This window comes from Dipteris shenzhenensis, chromosome 14, assembly GCF_047967505.1.
Source record: "Dipteris shenzhenensis isolate YYH24624 ecotype China chromosome 14, Dip_SZ_1.0, whole genome shotgun sequence".
In the NCBI taxonomy this organism is placed as follows: Eukaryota; Viridiplantae; Streptophyta; class Polypodiopsida; order Gleicheniales; family Dipteridaceae; genus Dipteris; species Dipteris shenzhenensis.
Window position 1 is genome coordinate 20,015,255 of NC_141609.1, and position 23,468 is coordinate 20,038,722.

Genomic DNA, 23,468 nt, shown 5'->3' on the forward strand with positions numbered 1-23,468 from the left:
TCCTGGGGTAGAGTGAAACAAGGCTCCTGAACACTAGTCTCCTCTCGAGGCTCCAAGGGGGTAACCTCCGAAGCGGTGGAGGTGTGATCTAAAGTAGAAGGCCTGACCGCGACCGGAACCCACCATGGGCCAGAGGTGGTGCGGGGTGCAGGAGGGACTCGAGTAGCCCTAGGAGGGGGGGGAGCCCATCTCTAAGGCAGTGCCTGTGGAGTAGTAGGTCTTGCTCCTGCTCTCTGTCGTAAGCTAGTACGAGCTGGTTGCTTTCTAGGCCTCTTTTTCTTCTTTGGGCAATCTCTGGGGAAGTGCCTCGAGGATCTGCAAATCCTGCACTGGTCCTACCGACCTACAACCGCAAATCTCTGGCGGAAGAAAGACCCATCGGGTCGCTGTAGCATGATGTGGTCATCTGAAATATTAGGGTCCTAGACAATGACCCTAACCTTGGGTACCCCATCCATCCTGACCGCCTCAGCAGCCGAAGAGGGCTCGCCAGGAAGAGAAAGGATCTTTGCTACCACACCAAACCTCTCGCCAATAATTGAAAGAAGCTGGTGATAAACTGAGGGGAGACCAGGGAACCTAATGAAAACAGAAACTCCCTGCTTCTCCTCTTCAACTGGATCAAAGCCTAGTTGAAAGGGAAACAAAAAAATCCTCCTGTAGCCTAGAAACAGAAACCCGGCTTGTAGCAAGTCTCTTGTGACGTCCAGGGAATCTAGGCACACCTGAAAGAAACCTCGTACCAACAAACGAACATCCTTAAGGTAGGGGGCGAGCTCCTGGGGAAGCGCCGCAAGCATCCAATCTCTAGCTTGTGACCTGGAGGGGTGGGAGCCAATGAAACACTGATGCTCCAAATCCTTTTGCAACTGCTACAACTCGTCTTTTGAGAAAGTGACAGTTCTCGCGGCCGGTGTGTGCGGTAACGGATTGACTGAATGGGAACCCATTCGTCAATCGAGGTGGGATAGGCCGATTCAAACACAAAAAAGAACTCCATCCGCTTTCCTGAAGCCCAGGAGACCCCTAAAAGAGAATAGGGGTACTCTAGATGAAGGGAGAGGGTGAAAGGAAGGTGGGAGAGAGAGGAATGAGCAAGGAGAAGAGGAGTTAGGAAGGAGGAGGGGGGGGCAGCAAGAGGAGAGGAGGAAGGGAGAGGAGGGGAGGATAGAGGAGAGGGGTGAGAGGGAAGCAAAGAAAGAGCGGGGGGGGGGGGGGGGGGCGCGGTGTAGGCAGCAGCGCGGGGGGGGCGTGTAGACAAACAGTAGCGCAGGGGAGGAGCTGGCAGCATCGCGGGGGGGAGGGGGGGGGGCTGCAGCAGCGAGGGAAGTAGAGAAGGGGAGAGAGGGAGGGGAGGCAGGGGGAGCAGCAGGTAGGGGGGAGGGGAGGGAGGAGGCAGCGCACGGGGGAGGAGCTAGCAGCAGCGCCACATCACCATATTGGCTTAGAGCCTTTTGGGAAGCACTTCAATCAGAGCTAGTTCACCTACAATAGTGCACACCGAGTATTTTCTCTCCCCCTTTCTCATTTTCTCCCTCGATGGTTCAGCTTATAGTTTGTCCCCTCGATGGTTCGAGCTTTTCTTCACGATGGTGGAAAGTGGGGCGAGACTCTTGGCTAGCACATCTCGCTGGAGGATATCAGATTCCCCAGTGTAAGTCTTTGTAGGCTTGGGATGGAGAGCGCTCTCCCACCTCTGCTGTAATGATTGTATGTTGGTATTGTGTTGTTTTGTCTCAAATGTCCTCTATGATCAGCAAGACTTTTGTTTAAACTAATATATCATCAATAAAATGTACTACAAACTTTCCAATATACACAAATAGTAAGTCATTTATAGCTGGGGTATTGGTAAGCCAGAATGGCATTAGCAAGAACTCATAGTGATCGAATGTGCTACTAAAAGCAGTCTTGTGCACATCCCGAGCACGAATTATGTAGGACTACGTCATCTGTGTATAAGGAATTGAAATCAAGGAGCAAGCTAATGAAGAACTTGAGCCTCCTAGAGTCGGATGAAGGACTCGAGCTTGTTGATGTACAAGCCAAACAAGGTCGGTGATAATAGACAACCTTCTTTGACTCCGATTATGTCATGATATCTGTCCGCCACGTTGAAGTCTTGACTCTACCTGATACCCACTCACATAGTGCCCGAACTGCCCATATAATGTCCTGACTGTATTCGAGATCAAGCAAGTGTTTGAAAAGTCAGGCTTGTGGTACTGTATTGAAGGCTAGTGGAAATCCCAAGCGACAATAAGTCCTCTGCTTCCATGCTCGGGCCTTCTCAATGACAGTCTTGAATGTAAAGATGTGGTCCAGTGTAGCATGATCTCATGTCTACCCCATCTCCTACACACTCTACCTCTTGGGTAACATGAGTGTCAAGTGCGGCTGCATAAATCTTGTATGACATGTCCAATCATGACAGTCCTATAGTTTTCCAAACTCATGCAATCCCTAGCCTTGTGGATTGTTGAGGGTCCGAGTGCGGGGAAAACCAGTACAAGTCATTTTTCATTGAATAGCTTTGCCAAGATCGTGGCTAGTGTATCTAATACCATGTGCAATGTACTCCGTACAAAGCTGTTCATGTTCTTTGGCTCGGCCACTATGTAGCTTGAGGATAGATGTGCAATGTACTCCGTATAAAGCCCTCCATGATCTTTGATATCACTCGTAATGAAGAGTGCACAGGAAGTGGGGCGTGGTAAATATGGGAGGTCTGGTGAGGGTTGGTAAAATGTCATGAAGTGACACGGCACAAGTGTGCTGGATGATCGGGTTAGTGATAAGGGATATGGGCCTCTGCTTGAGAAACTTTCACAAAAAATCCTTGGACTTGTTACAAAACAAAATATTCGGTGTTCTTCCTCATTCCAACAAATAAAGTTTCTCTTCTTCCGATGTACCAGGGTACAATATTCTCATTCAGTATCTGTCAAGGGGATCGATCCAACGAGTGGTGGGAAGGTGGATCTAGTGATATGTGTGTAAGGAACAGGCACTAAGTGTGGCTATGTCCTCTAAAAGTGGGATATCGGCGGTGTGTGTTGGGGGGGGGGGGTATCTAATCAATACCTATTTACAATGGAATGAAGCTGAGGCTCCTTAATTCTTCCCCACATACTCCTATTTAGCCCTCTCTTTACTGAATATCCCCTAGTGCTACCCACTAACTTAGCTTAAGTTTTTCCTTTATTATAGCCATCCTTTCCCTCAAAATGATAGATGGTGGCTGTTCAAGACGTGGAAAATTGATGTCGATCAACATACCTTGAGCAGAGGGTGCTCCTGCACGATGATCTCAGGCTGCCACAATTCCTTCGTTGGGTAGACCTTTCCATTTAATCAGGTACTCTATATGGAGGACCGACCTACGAAGCTCATGATCTGCACCGGATATAGAGGATATGGTCATAGGTGGCAATATAGAAAAGACTTACATATTCTAACAGGTGGCTTCCGCAATGAAATATGAGACGCATCATGGATTCCTAAATTGGGTGGTAGCCCCAACTTAATATGTTAGGTGGTAGCTCCAACTTAATATGCTATTTTCCCAACTCTGTGCAGGTAATCCGCTAGAAGCCATGCTTACCTAAGGGCCAGTTTGGTGTTACCCTTCAAGGAGGAATATCTATTCTTCTTATCTCACAAGCCTGAAAAAATGGCTACTGCTTATCATAAAGCTGATGCAACCTAATATTTCCAATACTCTCTAGGCTCTAATATGGTAATGTGTTTCCTACTTAATCTTGCTGTAAACGAGGGTGTCATCATCAAACAAAACTAGCGCAAACCAGAAAAGAAGTGGCTGCAACAACTTCTTCAAAAGTCACCAGCGCATTACTCAACCAAAAGGACATCACCTTGAGTTAATAAAACCCTCTTTCCATCTAAAAGGTTGTCTTATGATCGTCACCCTCTTCCACCCTTACCTAGTGGTACCCCAATCTGACATCTATCTTTGTGAAAAGCTAAGCACCCTTGAGTACATCCAACGCAAAATCATGGGGGTCAAGTACGCAAGAATGGATGCCTCCCACTCCACACATTTATTTTGCTCAGTAGGCAACTAAAGCAATACTGGATCCAACATTTGATCAAATTCTTCACAAAGAAACTCGATGGTTCATTTGGCAAAAAATATAAGACTTCTCACTTATTGGCCATAATCATCAATAAAGAGAGAAAAGAAAAAGAAATGACTTTCCCCCAATCGCCAAAACCTATTGAGGATCTGGACATCCTCTTATCACCAGCGTCAGAGCCGTCATCACCTTCCAGACTATCACATAATGCAAACACCTCAGAAGGAATGGAGGTAGGAAATAAAAAATTGCCCCAAAAGATGCTACAGCTCGACGCACGGTTGTAACTAATATTTTCTCAATCAACAGCAGCAAGAGCCCGAGGCTACATCGGCACCAACACCGCCCGTCAACATCATGTCAGTCAATGATCCACAAGGAGATCTAGTGCCAGATCAGCAATACGACTACTGTACCCAAGTGGCTGACTTACCATTAGAGCAACCCCAGCAAGTACTACAGAATCATCAAAATGGCTACATAGACACCAATTATATCAACAATTTCGTCAATCCTCATCACCATCTGTCATCCTCCATCATCAAGCAAACCAAATGCTTCAAATGTCAGAATTATTCACTAGCTTGTCCAAGGATAAAGATGTCTGAGAATTGAAAAGACACATATAAATATCGAAGACTAATTCTATAAAATTGTCACATAGATCACGGCACTTCGGGTCCAAATAGAAGAGAAAGAGGTTAAAGAAGTGTGTATAAACCAAGCTCTCTAAGATCAAGATAAGTTAGTGCGAGATTTGACTTCCAACTTCCATCAGGGCCAAATACAGCTGACAGCAACACTTCAAGCTATGATAATCCAACAGACTTCCTTTGACCACTTGACCTCAACACATGCTCAACAAGCAAAGGAACTTGCATAAGCTCGTCTTACTCTAATCCAAAAAGAAGAAGAACTCCAAGATTGCCAAGAAAAACTTGAAGACATGCAATAATATTTGGCAACACGCACTTTCAGCATTGAGGAGCTTACAAAAGAATCTCAATTATGAAAAGACCAACTTGCCACCACCACAGAGGCAAGGACTGCTCAAGCACAAGACTTGGACCAATGGTCCAATACCAGTGAAGTCATTCCTCAACAAACACAGGTCACCTTGCAGATGAAAAGGCTTAAGGATGCATATACACCCATCTACCATAAGTAATAAGTATAAGGAAAAAATGGATGAGATACAATCCCAAAAGATAGTCATCTCAATGCTTGAACTCCAATTACTAGTGCAAAACAATGAGACAATGAATGACACCACAAATCAAGTCCCACTACAGTGCATGACAGTGGTGCACTAAGAGCTTGTGACCCCTTTACAAGCGAAAGATCACTTAAAAAACAAGAGTGCTTATCTAATGGAAACAACTTCAACTCAAGATCATATCCGTTTATCCAAACATCAAATGGGAACGTTTCAAAAGAGAAAAAGCTTTGCGCAAAATTTACCAAGATTGTCAAAATATGAAAAAAATATCTTCTATGTGTTAATACATGCCGAATTTACTGCACTCATGATGGATGCCTTCATAACATATGTATGTCTCATGGGCAGTCCTCCCCTCAAGGTCATTAGTGGTCTTGTGTCATTGCTACAAAAGCTATCACTCGTATTTACAAGGCATGACATAACCAACATCCCACCCTTGCAGCTGATGATCTCATCTCACAAAAAAAAAAGTATCAGAGGATGAAATGGTCTATCTCACATCTAACTTGTTGTATCTGACCACTCTCCATGCAAATCTCATAACCTCACTTACTCTTGTTGCTACTACTCTCTTAACTTTCCATGAGCTCCAACCAAATATCTACTCCCTTCATTATCTCTTTGCTCATGCCTCACCACTTTCAACTAACCCAAAGTCGCAAACTTACCAGAACCTCACACCTAACTTCTTTTCTTTCCTTGCTAATCCTATCCCCGAGAATTACCACGCTGCTCAAACCATTTGTCCAGTTCTTCCCTCCCTCCTCTCTGATTCTTTTCTCACAACTAACACTCTTTCATATTACTCTCCAATGTCCCCAGATTCTCTCCATGCATTGTCATCACCTCCGACACTACTGGAGCTGCCATCAACATAAATAGACCTAATCTTTGATTTTGAATATCAAGATCCAGATAATCTAAATCACACTCCATGCCAAATTCCAATGATGGGTATGATTTAAATGTAATACCACTTATCAGTGACCCCATCAAGAATTTCGGGAATTAATATGCAGAACATATGCACTTTGAGAGAGAATTGCACCATAAATTAGTCAATGATCGAGCCATCTTCTGACGTAGAATAAAATATCCAAGACACACTGATCTCGCACTTCAATAGCATAAGACAATAATACAAGGCAACATTAATCGCATCTTCTGACAAAGTGCAATCTTTTACAAAATCTTGGTCATTTGTCTACACTCAATTTTAATCCCAATGGGCGGTTCGATCCTCAGACAAGCAGACTATCAAAGAGTCATCTTCTTAGAAGCACGCCACATCTCTTTTTAAACAAATTGTGGATATAGGCTTCCTGAAAAACAGAGCAAAAACTATATGGCACGATCGAGTGGCACGTCACAAGTTTCACAGCCACCACTGGATTACACACACGGCATCACAACTCCATGATCACAATAGTTCTTAACCCAAGGACGAGTAACAAAATTGATCCAAGTGTATGTAAAATCTATGTCAACATGGACTTAAGTAGGACAAAATGTGTGTGGAGTAGTGACAAAGCTCCGCTTGTTCTTTCATAAGGCTAGGAATAATCTCTCTTAGGTATTCAACATGCAATATTCTACATGCAAATTCTGCATACGATTCCTATATGCAACATGCAAGTTCTACATTCGATTCCTACATGTAGTGTCTACATGTAACTTCTATATGCATATCATAGACGCAAGTTCTACATGTAGAAATAGAAAGTCTTAGCATTCCTATAAGCAGAAAGAGCTCTCTAACTTTTATAAATATACCATAATAAAATAAAGCCCACACTCTTTGGGACATTGTATTAAGTTTTATTTTGGTGTTCTATGGAATTGTCTTCAAGTGTCCATGCCCCCTTCCAGATCCAAAAGCATGTCCTAATCTTGCCTCCTACTCCTCTTTCTTCCAATATTACAACTCCTTCTCTCCTTTTCTCCTTCTCCTCCTCCCTTCTTCTCTCTCTTAGTGGCTTGTATGAGTTACGTTTTGGCTTTGCATTTGTCTCATAGGCTCGCAAGACCTCTCGCAGACGTTAATACATCTTTATTTCTTTTCTTTCTCCCCCACCCCCATGCTCTTACACCACCTTTCTCTCCCAATCTTCTGCTTCCCCTAAACCCTTCTCCTCTTAGATTAGTTTTTCAACCCTTAACCTCCATGATCTATGAGGGAGACGAGTTCTCCACCAGTACTCTATTCTGAACCTTGGATCCCTCTTCTAACCTTGAACTCCCTTCTGAACCCTGGATCCTCCTTCTGAACTCCTTCTAAACCTTAAAATCCCCAATGGAGACGAAAGCCTTCATTACCCTACTATATTGATGAACGTTCCTATCACACAAGCATGCACGATCTTTGCTTCTCACACTTGAGCCTACATCTCTCACCGAAATACGATCCGAGGTTCTAAGCTACACTTATATGAAAAACGACGATACCGATGTAACTATAGGTGACAAAAAGTCTCAAAATCCTGCACACCCTGCATACCATGCTCATTATGCGAAAGCAATGGGATACAACCTACATTTGATGCCGTTGCCGGGGATACTAGTGTCTTAAGTAAAACGTAGATGTACACAAGTATGTGTGAAAAACAAACTACCACGAACTATGACGAACACATCATTCAAGGACTAAGAGAGTAAAGAAAGTTTCTAGATCTAGCAAAAAATAAGAATCCCAAGCAAAAACCTTAGGTTACTGGCTTAAGAAATTTTATATTTCTTAAAAAGCAGCCACTTAAAGAATAAATCAAGCCATCTAATAGACACCTATGTGTAAAGCTCAAAGAAAAGCAATCTAAGATAACCATGAAAAGTTATGCGCATGGGAAGGTTGTAGGATGTAACACTAACCCTAAAGCCCTCCCACATCCATTCCTATAAAACCCCTCTCCACTCCCTTATTATTCTTCTTCCACATCTAGACTCCATCCTCTTCTAAATTTCGAGCCTTACGCAAGACCCTCATCTCTCTCTGTCAACCACTATCATACTCCACTCCCATCCTTTCTCGAAGCGATAACGTAGCCATCCACCCATCATCCATTCGCCCTCAACAATCCCATCAACCATCACCCTACTCCCATCCTTTCTCGGAGCGATAACCTAACCATCCACCCATCATCCATTCGCCCTCAACAATCCCGTTACATCAACAAAGATTTAGGAGAGCATTGTAGGTGATCATCTCCTCCTTTCTTACAAATTCTGTCAAGTTTTTCGTCACCATCCCTCACCCCCCCTTCCAACCTCTCTTATTCCACCCTCCCTTTTTCACCAAACACCCACCCCTCCCCTTTTTCCACCACCTCCCAAACCCTCTCTCCAGATGTATTTGATTATGTATGATCAGAGTTAGAATTCAGCACGGGTGATGATGCTCGTTTCAGTAGCTCCACCCTTACTGTGATTTGTATCAGGTTTTCTTTCAGTCTCATAGACCCATCGGTCTTCCGAAGACTCTAATAAAATTTCTTTCTTTCTTTCTTTCTCACTCTTATCTCTCTCTCTTTCTCTCTCTATCCCCTCACCTCTCTCTCTCTCTCTCTCTCTCTCTCTCTAAAAGCAAGATCATCTGCACAGGATGGGGGACAGATATAAGGAAATGGTTCAGCAGATGAAACGTGGAATCATACCTAACTATGCCCCCTGAAAAGGTCAAGATGCAAGAATTCCAGTTGTCCCTACTATGCACTCTACAAACCAATGGTTGAAAAGAGGACCAAGCTAGAATACTATCAAGATTAAATAAATCCTTTATGCTGGTCATCTTTCATGACACCAAATGCCCCTGCTCAACCATACATCAGTACTCCCATACCTCTTCTCTATCGCAAGAATATTGCCACATTTTGCACACGGTCACATACCTTGGCAATAGAGACAGGAGCTTGGCTTCGCAACATGTCAGAGTTTGCAGATTCTGTGATTCGCAGACAGTAGAGACAGAGGCACATATAGCCCTACACTGCCCCCGATATGCACACATTAGAGACGACTATCAACAGATACTGGCAGACACCACTCAGATCTCGTCAGTTCTCTCCACTGCCTCTCCGGTAGCGATGGGATCTTTTGTCACTCGTCTTTTTTTGTACCGTCAAGAACTTGAAAATTCTTGACCCCTCCACAGCGGAGGAGATTTTTGTACTGAGGATTAGGTCCCATGGGTCATTTTTTGGCCCCCCAAGGACGATAATAAAATTCTACTTCTACTTCTACTTCTCTCTCTCTCTCTCTTTCCCTCTTCTCTCTCCAGCTCTCTCTCATACCTCTTCTTCACTCCTTGCAACCTGCTACTCACGCATGCAAGCTGGCCGACGGAGGCGGCACAACACGCGCCAAAGTTGCCAATGGTAATGTCTAGCGCCAATAGTGATTGTTGCTCTGCCGCCTCCGTGCGGCCTCTTCCTTGCCCACAGCTCCCACCACCAACCCTCCGCTCTCCTCCATTAGCCACCACCTCTGTCCTAAACGCCCCTCCCACCTCTCTATACTATCCCTACGCCACCCGCTACGCCTCTCCCTACACTTTCTTCCCACACTCTTTCTCCACAACCCTCACCCGACTGACCGCCGGCAACGGCTGCCTCCTCTCATTAAAAAATAAAAAATAAACTGTAATTTTTGTTAGGTTAGGTACCATCAGCTAGGCCGGGTTAGTAACTATAGGTTAAGTTAACTACGGTCAATTAGCTGTACTTACGTTAGTCTAACTGTAGCTAGGTTAGATTAACCAAGCTAGTTAAAGTAACTACAATTAGGTCAGGTTAACTAGCAGTTAGGTTACCCATACAGTTAGACTAATTAGTTAGATTAACTAAACCTTGTTTAGTTTCCTAAAGTCTCAAGTCCATTCACACACAGATTTAAGACCAAGACTCCTCCAAAAGGCTTCATTTTGTCATAAAGTTAACCCTCCATAACTCGCTCATTTGGGACCCCAAATTGAACCCGATTTCAACCTAGATTTCACACACAAAAACACCATGCTACATGGTATTTTTTCAGCCCATTACACACCATTTTCGCATCCTAGCACTTGTTAATTCGCGCTCCCGTATAGGCTCATTTTTGCACTAATTCACACCTTACTCACCCGTGACCTCCGATTGACAATCTGTTTGCATCAGCACACTCCCACTCTCAAGTGAGACAATCCTAGGCACATTTCCTAACACAATGTTCCCCAAATTACTAACACATCTCTAATCCCCATAACGTACACAATTCAACTTCCGGGCCAAAGAAGGACACACTCAATCAAACATTCGACAAGTGTACATGCAATATTTTCCAGACAGTGACATATCTCTCCAAAATGTGAGACTTGCCTAGTTGGAGACTACCGAGGTTGGCATTAGAGTCACTCAAACGTAGTTGAGAGAGGGGTTAGCATGGCTTGGTATGTATGCATATCCAAATGATTTGCTAGCCAGGGTCCGAGTATTCAAATGGACCGACTCTCCCACTTGCGTTTCCACGAGATGAGATCAACCTATCATACGATTGGATGCACTACAACTCTATACATCATGGACTTGGAAAAGGGGGACCAAGAGTTCCCCACCAAGATCCAGTTCTACTACAACTACCTTTTTAGAGTATTGGAGGATGGAGTGATTATCAAACGCCGGTACCTGGAGGACACACGAGTCTCACATGCATTGAGGATAGCCATTGGGCAAATAGGAGTCTTATCCCATTGGCTAAGGATCGAGACAGGAGAGCCGCAAGCACACCTAGAATGCCGCAGATCTGTAGGTTATGCACACTGGAGGAGGTGGAGATAGAGGAGCATTTTCTATGCACTTGCCCAGTCTACTATGAGATTTGTGGACAATACCATTGTCTCTTTCAAGAGAGACTTGGTTTTGGTCCACTCTCTCGACTAATCACTTTCATGACCAAGTCTGCATCGGCCTCTATTTGATTGATATGCGGCGACAACCGAGAGAACCTATTGAGACAGACCAAACAGCAAGAGATAACAGTGCCACTAGGGGCAGAGACAAATCAAGCACAATGACATCTCACTGATTTCTATGCATTTGAGTCAACCACAAGGTAGGGCATAGCAGAAATAGGAGGAGGCTATAGCCAACATGAGAGTAGAGTGGATCAATGGGAAGAGATGACGTAGAGCCAGAGACACATAGAACACGCATGATGTAGAGGATGACCAGAGCATGCACGAACGAGGTCCAACAAGGACCGTCTACGTTGAGGTGTAACTCTTATATGGCTCACTTGATATTGAGATCATGAAGATCACACTCCCCACCACAGCAAGAGACGACTCGACAGATACAGATACGAGATATCTTTACATCCCACTGGAAAGCCACCATGGCACCTATCTATGTATTTTGAGTACTAGTACTAGTCTTAAATTTTTAATTTTTTTGAGCTTATGAGTATAGCAATAAACAAGGGCCCTAGCAAGCTCTTTGCCTCATCCCACAGAGGCTTGTATGAGTCATTCTTTGATTGTACTTCGTCTCATAGGTCCATGAGGCCAGACTTTCTTTCTTTCTTTCCCCATACATTCCAATGCAAGTCCTTTTTTTCGAAAAAGCAATCATCCAGTTAGGAGTGGTTAGTTTACTAATTATAGCAATAGGAGGAGCACTTACCAATAGTCTTAACACGAATGTAAAACAACTGTTAAGCAAGGATAACAGTAAGACCTATGTACTTTGCCACACTACTCATCAGCATAAACAATTCTTCTTCGCTCCAACTAGCAATTAATAGGATTGATTTCACGGTGAGAGGGTAGCGGAGATGTATCGTAGGGGTAGGAAATAACACAAGTAATATAAATCATGAAGCTGCATAGATAATATAACCAAAATCCTAGATGACAACTAGGCATATGACACAACCACCTTATAAACTGGCACTTGCAATGATTTGGATGGACATAGGTTGCACACCTCTTTCCTTATGATCATTCTTGCTATAAAGATGGATCCTACGGGCTCACACTCCCATATATAGATGGCTCCAATATGCTCACACTCCCACTAGACACAAGCCATTGGATGTGGCTGTGTATAAGCTGAACTTCAACCATTGGATGTGGCTGTGTATAAGCTGTTTACATTCAGCTTCCAGAAAATGGTGGTTCCGGGGTCCACTTCTCCACACATTTGGAGGCGAAGTGAAGGACCCGAACTAGATGAGTGCGAGATCCTACCACACTAATACCCCCCTTTCGGGGCTGCAAAATCCGATAGTCAGCTCCAAGGGCATGGGATACGTGTCGGGGATCTCTAAAGAGTTCCACGGTCCCAACCTCCAAAACTCCCACAGTAGAGGCAGCCCAACTCGTAGGCAGTAACTTGAGGATTGGGCAGCTACTCATCCAGATAGCAGACAGCGATCCATCACGAGCTTTCTTGCCTACACCGCCTAGTCCGTCATTGTGTGCATCTTGTCGTTCTGTATGCCTATTGTATTGTATTGTATTGGATCAAACTACGTCTCCACATGAGGGTGATGACGCCAGTATGGATGTGTATGATTATGACAGACATGTACGATGACATCACTGACTATGTCTACACAGTTTTCTGGCATGGGTTAGGATGCTCGCTTAGTAGCTCCATCCTTTTGTTCATTGTATCACGGTTTTTTTCAGTCTCATAGACGCAACGGTCTTTAGCAGACTTTAATAAACCTTCTTTCATTTTCTTTATTTCTTCCCCAGAGGCATGTGAGGAAGTAGTTACTGCATGCCAGGGGAGCTGACCTGTTGTTGTGGAGAGTTCGGCGGGGTGGCCTCGCCCTTGCCCTTGCTCAAGGGTAGAGGTCAGCAACACATTCAGAGCAGGCACGCGAGGAAGAGGCACCGGGCGAGTCTGCTGCTGTTAGGGGGGATGGGGCGGCGGGCGGGGAGTCTTGAGGGTAATCACTAGGGGCGGCAAGGCACGGGAGGGAGGGGGGATGGGTTCGAGGGGGGCAAGGGGGAACGGTACAAAGGGGGCGTAGGGGGGGCGGAGAAGGATCTATCACTATCAAGGTCGAGGGTCGCTGCAACATGTGAGCCTAAGACCTCTAAGGACGAGGGAGGGCAGCTCTGGGGGGCAGATCTCTCCAAGGCTCCGAGAACCATTGGAGTCTGCTCTTGCTCTGTTGTTTGGAAAATGGAGTCTCACCTCTAGGAGGGGGTCTGAAGAGTGGCCTGAAGTTGAGAGCCCCTTCTCCAGAGCTCAAGGTCCATCTGGTCGGAGCCGCCAACCTGATCCCCTTGGAACTGGGCGGCTACCTGTGCTCGCCTCTTATGGTAAGCACGCTGCCGTTGGTTCTTTTTGGCCTACTTACTCCGCTTCTTTCTCCCCATCTTGGTCCACCTTTCCTCAGAAGGCTCGACCCACGGACTCGCCCACTTACTCCGCTTCTTCCTCCCCACCCTGGTACCATACGGATTCTGTATGTCGATTTCATAAAGGCAAAAAAATACAATTATAGACCTTTGATGCCACCCATACGGCTATTCTTCTCCAATTCGCAGTAGGCACAGTTCTCCAAGCTCCACCATGACCGTACACATTTTCGTACAGCCTACAACGTTGGCTCTTCAGCCCAGCCATACAATTTCCATACAGCCAAGCTGCCAGCTGTACCAAGATCCTACCGTATAGCCAGCCCTCCAAGCACCCAACTGTTGAAACTTGACGTAAGCTGTAGCCTTCCACTGTCCATCTTGAGTTCTCAATTACCTGGCCTTCAGCAAGAGAAGATTCTCTCAGCTCTTGTGATCTTAGCCTTCAAGATTTGATTGAAGGAGGACCGAGGTGACTCCCTCTTATCTCTTCCATGTTATCTGTTGAATCTTGGGTCTTGAAATTCAGATTCTCCTCTCTCTCTCTCTCTCTCTCTCTCTCTCTCTCTCTCTCTCTCTCTGATGGGAAGAAAGAAAGAAGAAGAATGGGAATTTGTGGAGACACTGAACTTTGAAGCCTTCGAGAAAGGGGCAGTTCACTTGTAAATGCAAGTACTACCCTCACAAATGGGATGGGGGACCTACCCACATAAGAGCACACTTTCTTGGGCTGACAGGCCTTGCGGTTGACCCTTGCACCTCCCCCCTTGAAAATGTGAAAGACAATTGCAAAAGGTTACAAGAAAAGGTAGGTAAAAATAAATTTGCACAAGAGCTTGATGCCGATGTGGCTGATTTGAGAGATGCTTGAGAGAGTGGTGCTGCAAGTGCAAATGCATATGCACATGAGCCAAAACAGAAGAAATAAAAGGTGTCAAAGGGAGCCTTGGCTAAGGCATGGGACTCCCACGCACGGAAGGATGCCTACATTGCTCTTCGGTGCTTTTTCTTTGCAAAGGACATTCCTCATTGGAAGGTGAGTCGTCCAAATTTTTTGAAAATGGTCCGTGCAATTGGCCAAGTTGAGCCTAGCTTTAAGCCTCCATCTTATAAATCCTTGCGCACTTCGGAGCTGAAAAATGAGGTGGTATGCATAGATCAAGAGTTGCTACAGTTTCGGGAGAAATGGAAAAAGTATGGATGCAGCATAGTGTGTGATGGCTAGTTTGACACTCGGCATAGGCCTATCATTAATATCATGGTCTCATGCATTTTTGGATCAGTCTTCTTGACGTCTGTGGATACTAGTGGACAGTATAAATCAGGGGAATACATTTTTGGGATATTAAAAGATGCCATTGTTGATGTTGGGCCAGATAATGTGGTGCAAGTGTGCATGGATAATGCATCTAACTGCATGTGAGCAGGAGAATTGGTAGAGGAGTGGCCTCATATTTTCTATACTAGATGTGCATGCCATTGCCTTGACCTCTTGTTTGAGGACATTGGGCAGCTTGCTTGGATGAAGCCAATGTTAACACGTGCCAACATGATTGTCATGTTTGTTACTCGGAAGCACACTGTGTTAGCATTATATAGAACTTTCAACAAGAAGGAATTAGTGAAACCTGCACAGACTCCGTTTGCTTACATGTTTATTGTGTTAGCAAACTTGTTGGATGATAGAGTCTACAATAGATTGCGTCGTATGGTTGTTAGTGATGAGTACTGCAGGAAGAAGGTATCACGCACTGTGAAAGCACAACAAGTGTCTTCCATTGTATTGGGTGTCTCATTCTGGCAGGAAGCAAGAATCATAGTGAAGATATGTGCACCTATTCTGAAGATCCTTCGTTTGGCTGATAGCGAAGGGGCTACCATGGGACTTGTATAAGAGCTCACTGATCGAATGGTGGAGAAGATACAAACTATAGATAGCACAGACTCCTCCAAGTTGGTTGATGTCAGAGCCTTGTGTGTTAATAGGTGGGATATGATGCACTCTCCTTTACATGCAACAGCTTTTGTTCTCCATCTTATTTGGAGAGAGAAAAATCCAGATGGTGATAAGGAGGTGCATGATGGGTGGATGGATATCATTGAGCGGTAACACGAAGTATGATGTTGAGAGGTAGGGCATCTTATTTATACCTTTGTAAGACTAGAATAAGTCCAATCATACAAATTTAGATTTTTTTGTTGTTCTAAAGGGCATCTTATTTGATGAGTTTGATGTGTACAAGTCCATGTCAGGCACATTTGCTCAGGCAATTGCGAAGGATGATAAGAGGATGCACCAAGGGGTGAAGTGGGAGATGTTTGGGGCTCAAACTCCAAATTTGTAGCAGTTGGCTATTCAAGTGCTCTTGCAAGGGACATGTGCTTCTCCTTGTGAGAGGAACTAGAGCACGTTCTCTCTTATACATACCAAAAGAAGAAATAGGTTGCTTCCAAAGAATACATAACAATTAGTATACATCCATACTAATTTGCGACTGATCTCAAAAATCAAGGAAAGGGGATTTGAGAAGATTTTGGAAATGATCAACAAGGAGAAGGATGATGAGAGGCTGCTTGCTTTGCAAGAGACTACAAAGCGAGAAGAGGCGATTCCAGCCGGACCATCCCCTCTTGTTACACGAAGGATGAATGTTGCTGCAGCTTCAAGCAGCTCCAGTATTTTGGAGTCCCATGGCAAGGTAGATGAGATTGACAATGATGAGGATGAGGATGATGATGATGATGAGGAGGAGGAGGAGGAGGAGGAGGATGGCACTAATGCTGATGATGATGAGGATGAGGCACAGGATGAGGATGCACCTTGAGGCTTGAGCCTCATCAGTTGTAATGCATTTCAGTTTTGTTTCCAGGCTGTGGCAGCCTGCAGGCTACCAGCCTTTTCAGTTTGTTATATGATGTTTTCCAGCTTGTCTTTGATGTAGTACCTGCAGTCTACAGGGCCCAGGCTTCTTTCACTTTTCTAGTATCTACTATCTACTACTTGCTACCTTTGATGATTGATCATGATGTTTTGGTGTCTATCACTATGTATCAGATGACAGAATCCAGTCCTTGGACTCTTCCATGGAATCATGATTCATGATTCATGACTTTAAAATCAATAAAAGTTTGAAGTTTGAAGTTGAAAGTTTTGTAGTTCTCTCTTAAGTAAATGTGTACAATCTATATTTTTCTGATTTTTTGGGGGTAAAATTAGGGTCACGTATGATTCAGTCCCAGGGGCTGAACCAAGGGCAACAATCCTCTCTCTTTTCACGAGTTGGTAGGACTTCTGTTGTAGGAGGAGCAGACTTGCAGAAATATTGTGCATAATGCGAGACAACGCATCAGCAACCTTATTATCCTTCCCTCTTCGGTACCGAATCGTCAAATTAAACTCCTGCATGAGCTCTGCCCACCTAGCTTGGTGGACCCTCAAGTCAGGCTGTTTACAAAAATGTTTCAGAGTAGCATGATCCACATCTACATAAAACTCTGAACCATACAAATAATGCCTCCATGTTTTCAAAGCATGGATAATAGCATACAACTCCAATTCATGAGTTGGCCAATTTCACTGAGAGGGAGAAAGCTTCTTGCTTTCAAAGGCTACTAGCCTTTCCTCTTGAAGGAGAACTGCTCCTACCGTAATGCCACTTGCATCGGTTTCCAGGAACAACGGTTTCTGGGGATCAACTATTTTTAACACCGGTCCTGTGACCACAGCTTGTTTTATGGTGTTAAAACTTTCTTGTTGATTCCCCCATATAAAAGGTACTTTATCTAAGGTCAGATCAGTCAATGGCGATACTATTTCGGAATATCCTTTGATATGACTTCGATAAAATTGGATAAATCCCAAGAATGATCGCAAAGCGATCAGACTCTGAGGAATTGGCCAAGTTAGTATCGCAGCCACTTTCTTTGGATCCATTTCTACCTCCTCTGGAGTAATTATGAATCCTAAATATTCAAGCCTAACCATACACAGTATAGTTTTCTTTTTATTTACATAAAGACTGGCTTTCCTCAAAGTACTGAACACTATTCTTAAGTGTTTCTGATGCTTAGTAATACTTTTATTGAACACTAGAATATCGTCAATAAAATGTACTACAAACTTTCCGATATACGGACGTAGTAAATCATTCATAAGCATGACGAATGTAGCTGGAGCATTGGTAAGTCCGAAGGGCATTACCAAAAACTCATAATGACCAAACCTGCTTCTGAATGCACATCCTCGGCTATAATCCGGATCTGATGGTAGCCACACTTAAGATCTATCTTGGTGAAAATCACGGCTCCATGTAATGCATCTAGCAAATCATCAATCTGAGCCATCGGATACCTGTGCTTAACAATGATATTATTCAATGCTCTGTAATCTATACAGAGGCGAAACGTATCATCCTTTTTCTTTTTTAATATCACTGGCGAAGCAAAGGGTGAGAAACTTGGTTGAATCTGTCCCAACTTGAGGTATTCTTCCAGTTGTCTACGCACCTCTGCCTCTTCAGTAAAACTCATTCTATAGGGAGGTCTATTTACAGGTTCTGCCCCCGGGATCAGTTCAATCTTATGCTGAACGTTCTGCTCTGAAGGTAACCCATAAGGTAACTCATTCCTAAAACATTCAGAGAACTCCTCTACTATTAGATTAGCCAACTTGGCCATCTCATCACTTTGAACAACATCAGTACTAGCCGAAGAATCATCAATCGGCTCTACCGATGCTGTATAAAGGAATAAAAACTCTTCTTGAGCTTTTCGGATTTCCATCACGGAAACCAACGGTCCCTGAGGTACATCTTTCTCACCTCGTAAGACATAAAGCACATCATTCATCTTGAATTGATATACGTGCTTTTTCCAATCAATGGCTGGATTCTTCCTAGAATGCCACGCCATACCCAGGGCTATATCTGCATGAGCAAGCTTAGTCATTTCAAAATCAAGCTTCTCAGCATAGTCCTGAATACGAAGCTCCAACTGGGTAACCCTTTGGTCCCATACTTCAGTTGAACTTCCATTTGCCATCCTGACTGTATACGCATAGCCAGATGGGTTAGTCTTTAACTTCAGCCTTTTCATGAGCTTGGAGTTAATCACATTGTGCGTCGACGCCGAGTTAAACAACACAATGACATCATGATTGGCCACTTGTCCTTTCATCTTAATTAACTCTGTATCATTAAAGGCTGTATACCTCGTTGCTGTGGGCCTAGATAGGATGTTATCAGATGCACTCGTTACTAGCTTAGCAATGGACACACATAACAAACAAGATACTGACCTCTGAGAAGATCCCGCTAGTTGAATCTGCATCTGTTTCGCTCTGGGACTTTCCTCCATTTCCACGTCGCATTCTGAGACTACCATCTCAACCATCCGACGATCCTTATTTCGTGGACAATCCTTCCACTGATGAGGCTGAAGGCAACCAAAACACAAGCCTTCTCTCCTCGCTTTTTCTCTTTGCTCTGGGTTTAAGGGAGACTTTGACCAAGCCCGGGCTACCATTGGTGTTAGTTTCCTCTTCACTCCAATGGTGGTACTTGATTTAGGAGTTTCAACTGGTTTCGCCTGCTTGGCTTGACCACTCGGCTGAGAACCACTCCCTTTACTAATCCACTTCTTCTTAAACTCATATTTCTTCTGGTACCCATATTGGGTTCCGACCTGCGCAAACCCACTTGGCCTGCTGCCCTTGGCTTCTTTATAGTTCAGGGCTATGGCTATTGCATCATCCAACGTGTTCGCATACTTAGCCCGAACTTCTATATTAATCCGATCATTCAATCCAAATATGAAATCTTTCACTTGGATTGATTGAGCTAGGGGTTCATGAACCTTCATTACGCTCTCTTGAAACTTATCAATGTATTCTGCCACTGACAAATTTCTCTGACGAAGGTTTCTATACTGGTCCCAAGATCGGGATGCTTCGTCAGGAGGTAAGAAGTGTTTCCTAAATTCCCTTTTAAACCCCTCCCAGGTAGTGGATGCAATACCATCTTTCTGTTGTTTAATCCACCACCGATCCACTGCCTCACTAAACACGTGGGTGGCCTCGCGGATTTTCTTGATATCATTTCTGATTTCACAAATGGCGAACGCCTCGTCCCATCAACCAAACAAAATTGCGTGGCCTAAAATTTGTCGCAAGAGCATAAGTCTGCAGCTGAATTTCAGCGCGCTGCCAGGCTGAGTGCGATCTCCAAACCGTCACATATCTCACGCCTACGCTCTCTGGCTACGTGGCTGACTGGCTCGTGATACATCTCGCCCTACTTTCCCAACGGACTCACAGTCATAGCCCTCCAAGGTCAAACAATAAAAGTCGAGTGACAGCCTCGCTATCAGATTTCAACGTCGCTTGCTTTTGCGCAACGTTCGTCCACCTTTTCGATAACCAGCGCTCTGATACCAAATGATATGAACTTCCTACTTACTACAACATATCACAGGAGTAGCACCACATAATATCCTCCCAGCCAAATCCTTGCTAAAGCGTGAGAGCTCTCAGAGAAAAAAAATCACGTAAAGGTCCATTCTCCTTCTCTCGCTAACTCCAGCAAGCCCCATCTCCCTAGATGGATCTAGATGCCACATGTCATCATCATAGGGCCTTTCCTAATGCATCTTTTCACCCCTCTCATGGGATACTTTAATTTCCTTTGCCCCTAGGCACATTGCTTGCATTAGGCCCTTAGCCTTAGATCCACCTAGTCTGGTGCTATCAGCCCTCACCTAGGACCTTGACATTAATTCCCTCCCGATCATTTACATGAAGCGCAAACAAATATATTACAAACGTAGATCCTTAAGGGAAATGTCGACTCATTCTTCTGAGGTCATGCTACCTCGGCTAGAGCGTAACACGTGAAGCACACAACGAACTGGGAGCTGCCTTCACCGAGTTCACAACCTTGAGAGGACTGGCAAGACCTTCAAGTGATGAGCCTTGCTGATTGGTCACGCTTGGCCAGCCCCAAGTACAATGAGCTGGCTGTTGTCCTCTGCTGTGTACCTCCAAGTGCAGCCCTTGCTCGAAACTCACGAAGGGCTGGTAGCTGCCGGGCTGCAAGGGAGTAATGCCAAACTACTAGGAGGGGAAATGTGCCCCTGCCTGGCAATCTGACAGGCAACCACAGCCCGTAGGGTGGGCTGTGGCAACAAAGGCATCACAGGACAGCATGCCCCCACCCTGAGGTACTCTGGACTGCGCGCTGCCATATGGCGGCCTCAGCATGGCGGAGAAGAGATTTTGCTGGGGGGGCGTGGGGGACGCAGCTCGCAGGTAGAGGCTCAAGTCAGTTGTAGCGCACGTCTACAAAGCAGGGTGCAGCCACATTGGAATTGACACCTGTCTTCTGGTTTTACATGCCTATAAACCACCCTCATTAATACTATTTAAGGCAAAACAGGAGCGTGGATCAGGCTTCTCCCAAAGTGAGGGCTCACGACAGCAACATTCCTGCAGTTATGATTCCTGAAGTATGTGCATCACCCTCGTTGTCATATGGCTTCTACGAGCATCCAGCTAGCAAGGCCAATGACCTTTTTCTGAATCAATATTGTCCAATCTATTTTGAGTTTCTTCACAGGATCTGTCTTTCAAGATGTTAGAGCTATAGCAATAATCATAACACTTGCTAATAAAGAAGCAAACAGAACTAGACAAAGACCAGATACATGCCAGGAAGGCCTTATAAAGACATAACAAGACTAAATCAACAACAGGAGTGGAATTTCTGTCCTTACCCTTTCATCATGTAAATAAGCAAAGTTATGTTGCAGCCCAGTAAGATTATCTGAGTCCTCTTCTAAAATACCATTCCCAGACAAACTCTGTTGGAGAAAGCAGCCACTGGCATATAACCACTGTCCTCTTTCCACATGCCGGCAGTTCGGACATTGCATTGCTCCTTTTGCATTGAATGCAGAACCAATGCAATCTAGAAATACAAGAAACACGACTTGCTCAGAAAACAGCCAACAGTAGAATTTAAACACATAACAGACCTCTATAAATCCATAGCAAAAAATGCTGACACATTGCAGGAAAATACTGACTGATACTAACAAATAAGAGGCCAGCACTTAATTTCACATCAAGAAGACTGAGAATACAAAGGTATGCATGGGATGATTTGGTTCTTACTGAGCCTCCACACGCATAAAGATCTTAAGGCTTTAAAATGTATTCTAGCAACATGGACTTTTGACAATCCGGAATCGATACATCTCTGCCACGATCAATGTCAATGACCCAAGATATAAACTGCCAATGTGTAAGGTCTTATCAAGACCATCAAACAAGTGGGAGAGATTATTGAGACTTCGTCTACAAAAAGGAACTTGTCTGCGCTTTATCATTCAAAAAAGGTGGTTTTAAAAGACTACAACTATTGCTGTGAAGCTCTACGTTCGATTGTAGTCCTCTACCACCAAATGTTAATTCACCCTCAACTAGAAACGCTTCATGATTGTCTCATGACAGGTCTACTCCTGATGCTTGTTGCATAATCTAGTGAGATTGAGCTCATGGCTGGTACGTGCAAGAACAATCTGGCAGCCGGGACAAAACACTTTGTTGATCTTGCCCAAGAAAACTTATTTGCTAAAAAAAAAAAAGGAATATTAATAAAAGAAACTTTTACACACACATCAGTGCTCACGAACTACAACACTGAAATCCTGCCCTGCAGACTCCAGAGGCACTATTGACTTTAGAAAGATTAAACAAAATTGAGTGCATCTTTTAGTATTTTGTCAAATATAAATTCAGTTTAACGCCAATCATCATATAAAGAGTTAACTCCATGGATACATGAATCAAGCTTGTAGCAAGGCATCTATTAATATTTTGTCAACATAAATTCAGTGTAACGTCAATCATCATATAAAGAGTCAACTCCTTTAACCTATCAAATCCATTGGCATACATGAATCAAGCCAGTAGCAAGGCATCTACAGTATGCTCAAGCTCAATTTGTATTGCCACTATCACTTAAGCTTGATTTTCTTCAGCATTGGTAACCAGCATTTGGCATATGTTTCAATAAATGCAGGAATGGTGTCCCATCATGTGGGAGCTTAAGCACTTCTTCTGCTATTGTTTTGCCTCCTCCATGAGTATATGTTCCCAACTGAGAGGTTCTCAAGCACGTATTGCATCCACCTAGCCTGATTTCTTCACATCACCATCTCCACAGCACCATAGCAATGCCACCTACTTGAGGTACCATCCAAAGCGACTACACAGCTTCTTTCAATCAACGCTAAACTTCCACGAAAGAAATTTAGCCAAGCTACCTTGGCAAGCATTGATTCCATAGTTGCAAGGTTTGCGCCAGATTGGATTTGTGAGGGTATTAGGCATTCATGGAATGAATTGTTGGAAGACTCTCTTTCGTGAGTATAAAGTTGGCATGTAGATTGGGAAATACCTCATGTACTAGAAAAGCAATTCCTTGTGTCAACTTTACAATTGAATTTTTGCGACAGAAGACTAAATTCGAACCAAAAGAATAAACAAAAGACTCGGTTCTCTTATCCCTGAATATTATTGACTTTTCAATGTGCAAATAAACTATGATCGTATTGCTGTTTCCCAACCACAATTTTAAAGTTTTTTGAGCAAGTGTTCTTGATTATAAAGGCAGAGTTGAAGTCAATGTCAATCTCTTTGTCACCATAGCTGCTTATGAAGTCTTGATGCAGATTTGAAGCTGAACCAGCCGTTCCAAAAGACAAGTCACCTCAGTTTTCAACCTTCTGAAACAGATTTGAGGTCCTTTTT

The 23,468-nt window shown here is 44.1% G+C and overlaps 1 protein-coding gene across 1 annotated transcript in view; it reads right to left on the reverse strand.

Moving 5' to 3' along the window:
• Positions 1-23,468, reverse strand: part of LOC147894318 (uncharacterized) — a 107,333-nt gene that overhangs the window by 35,992 nt on the left and 47,873 nt on the right. Inside the window, exon 2 of the mRNA XM_087385206.1 lies at positions 21,428-21,621. Coding sequence (XP_087241332.1) covers positions 21,428-21,621 — 194 coding nt within the window. The remainder of the gene's footprint in view (positions 1-21,427; positions 21,622-23,468) is intronic.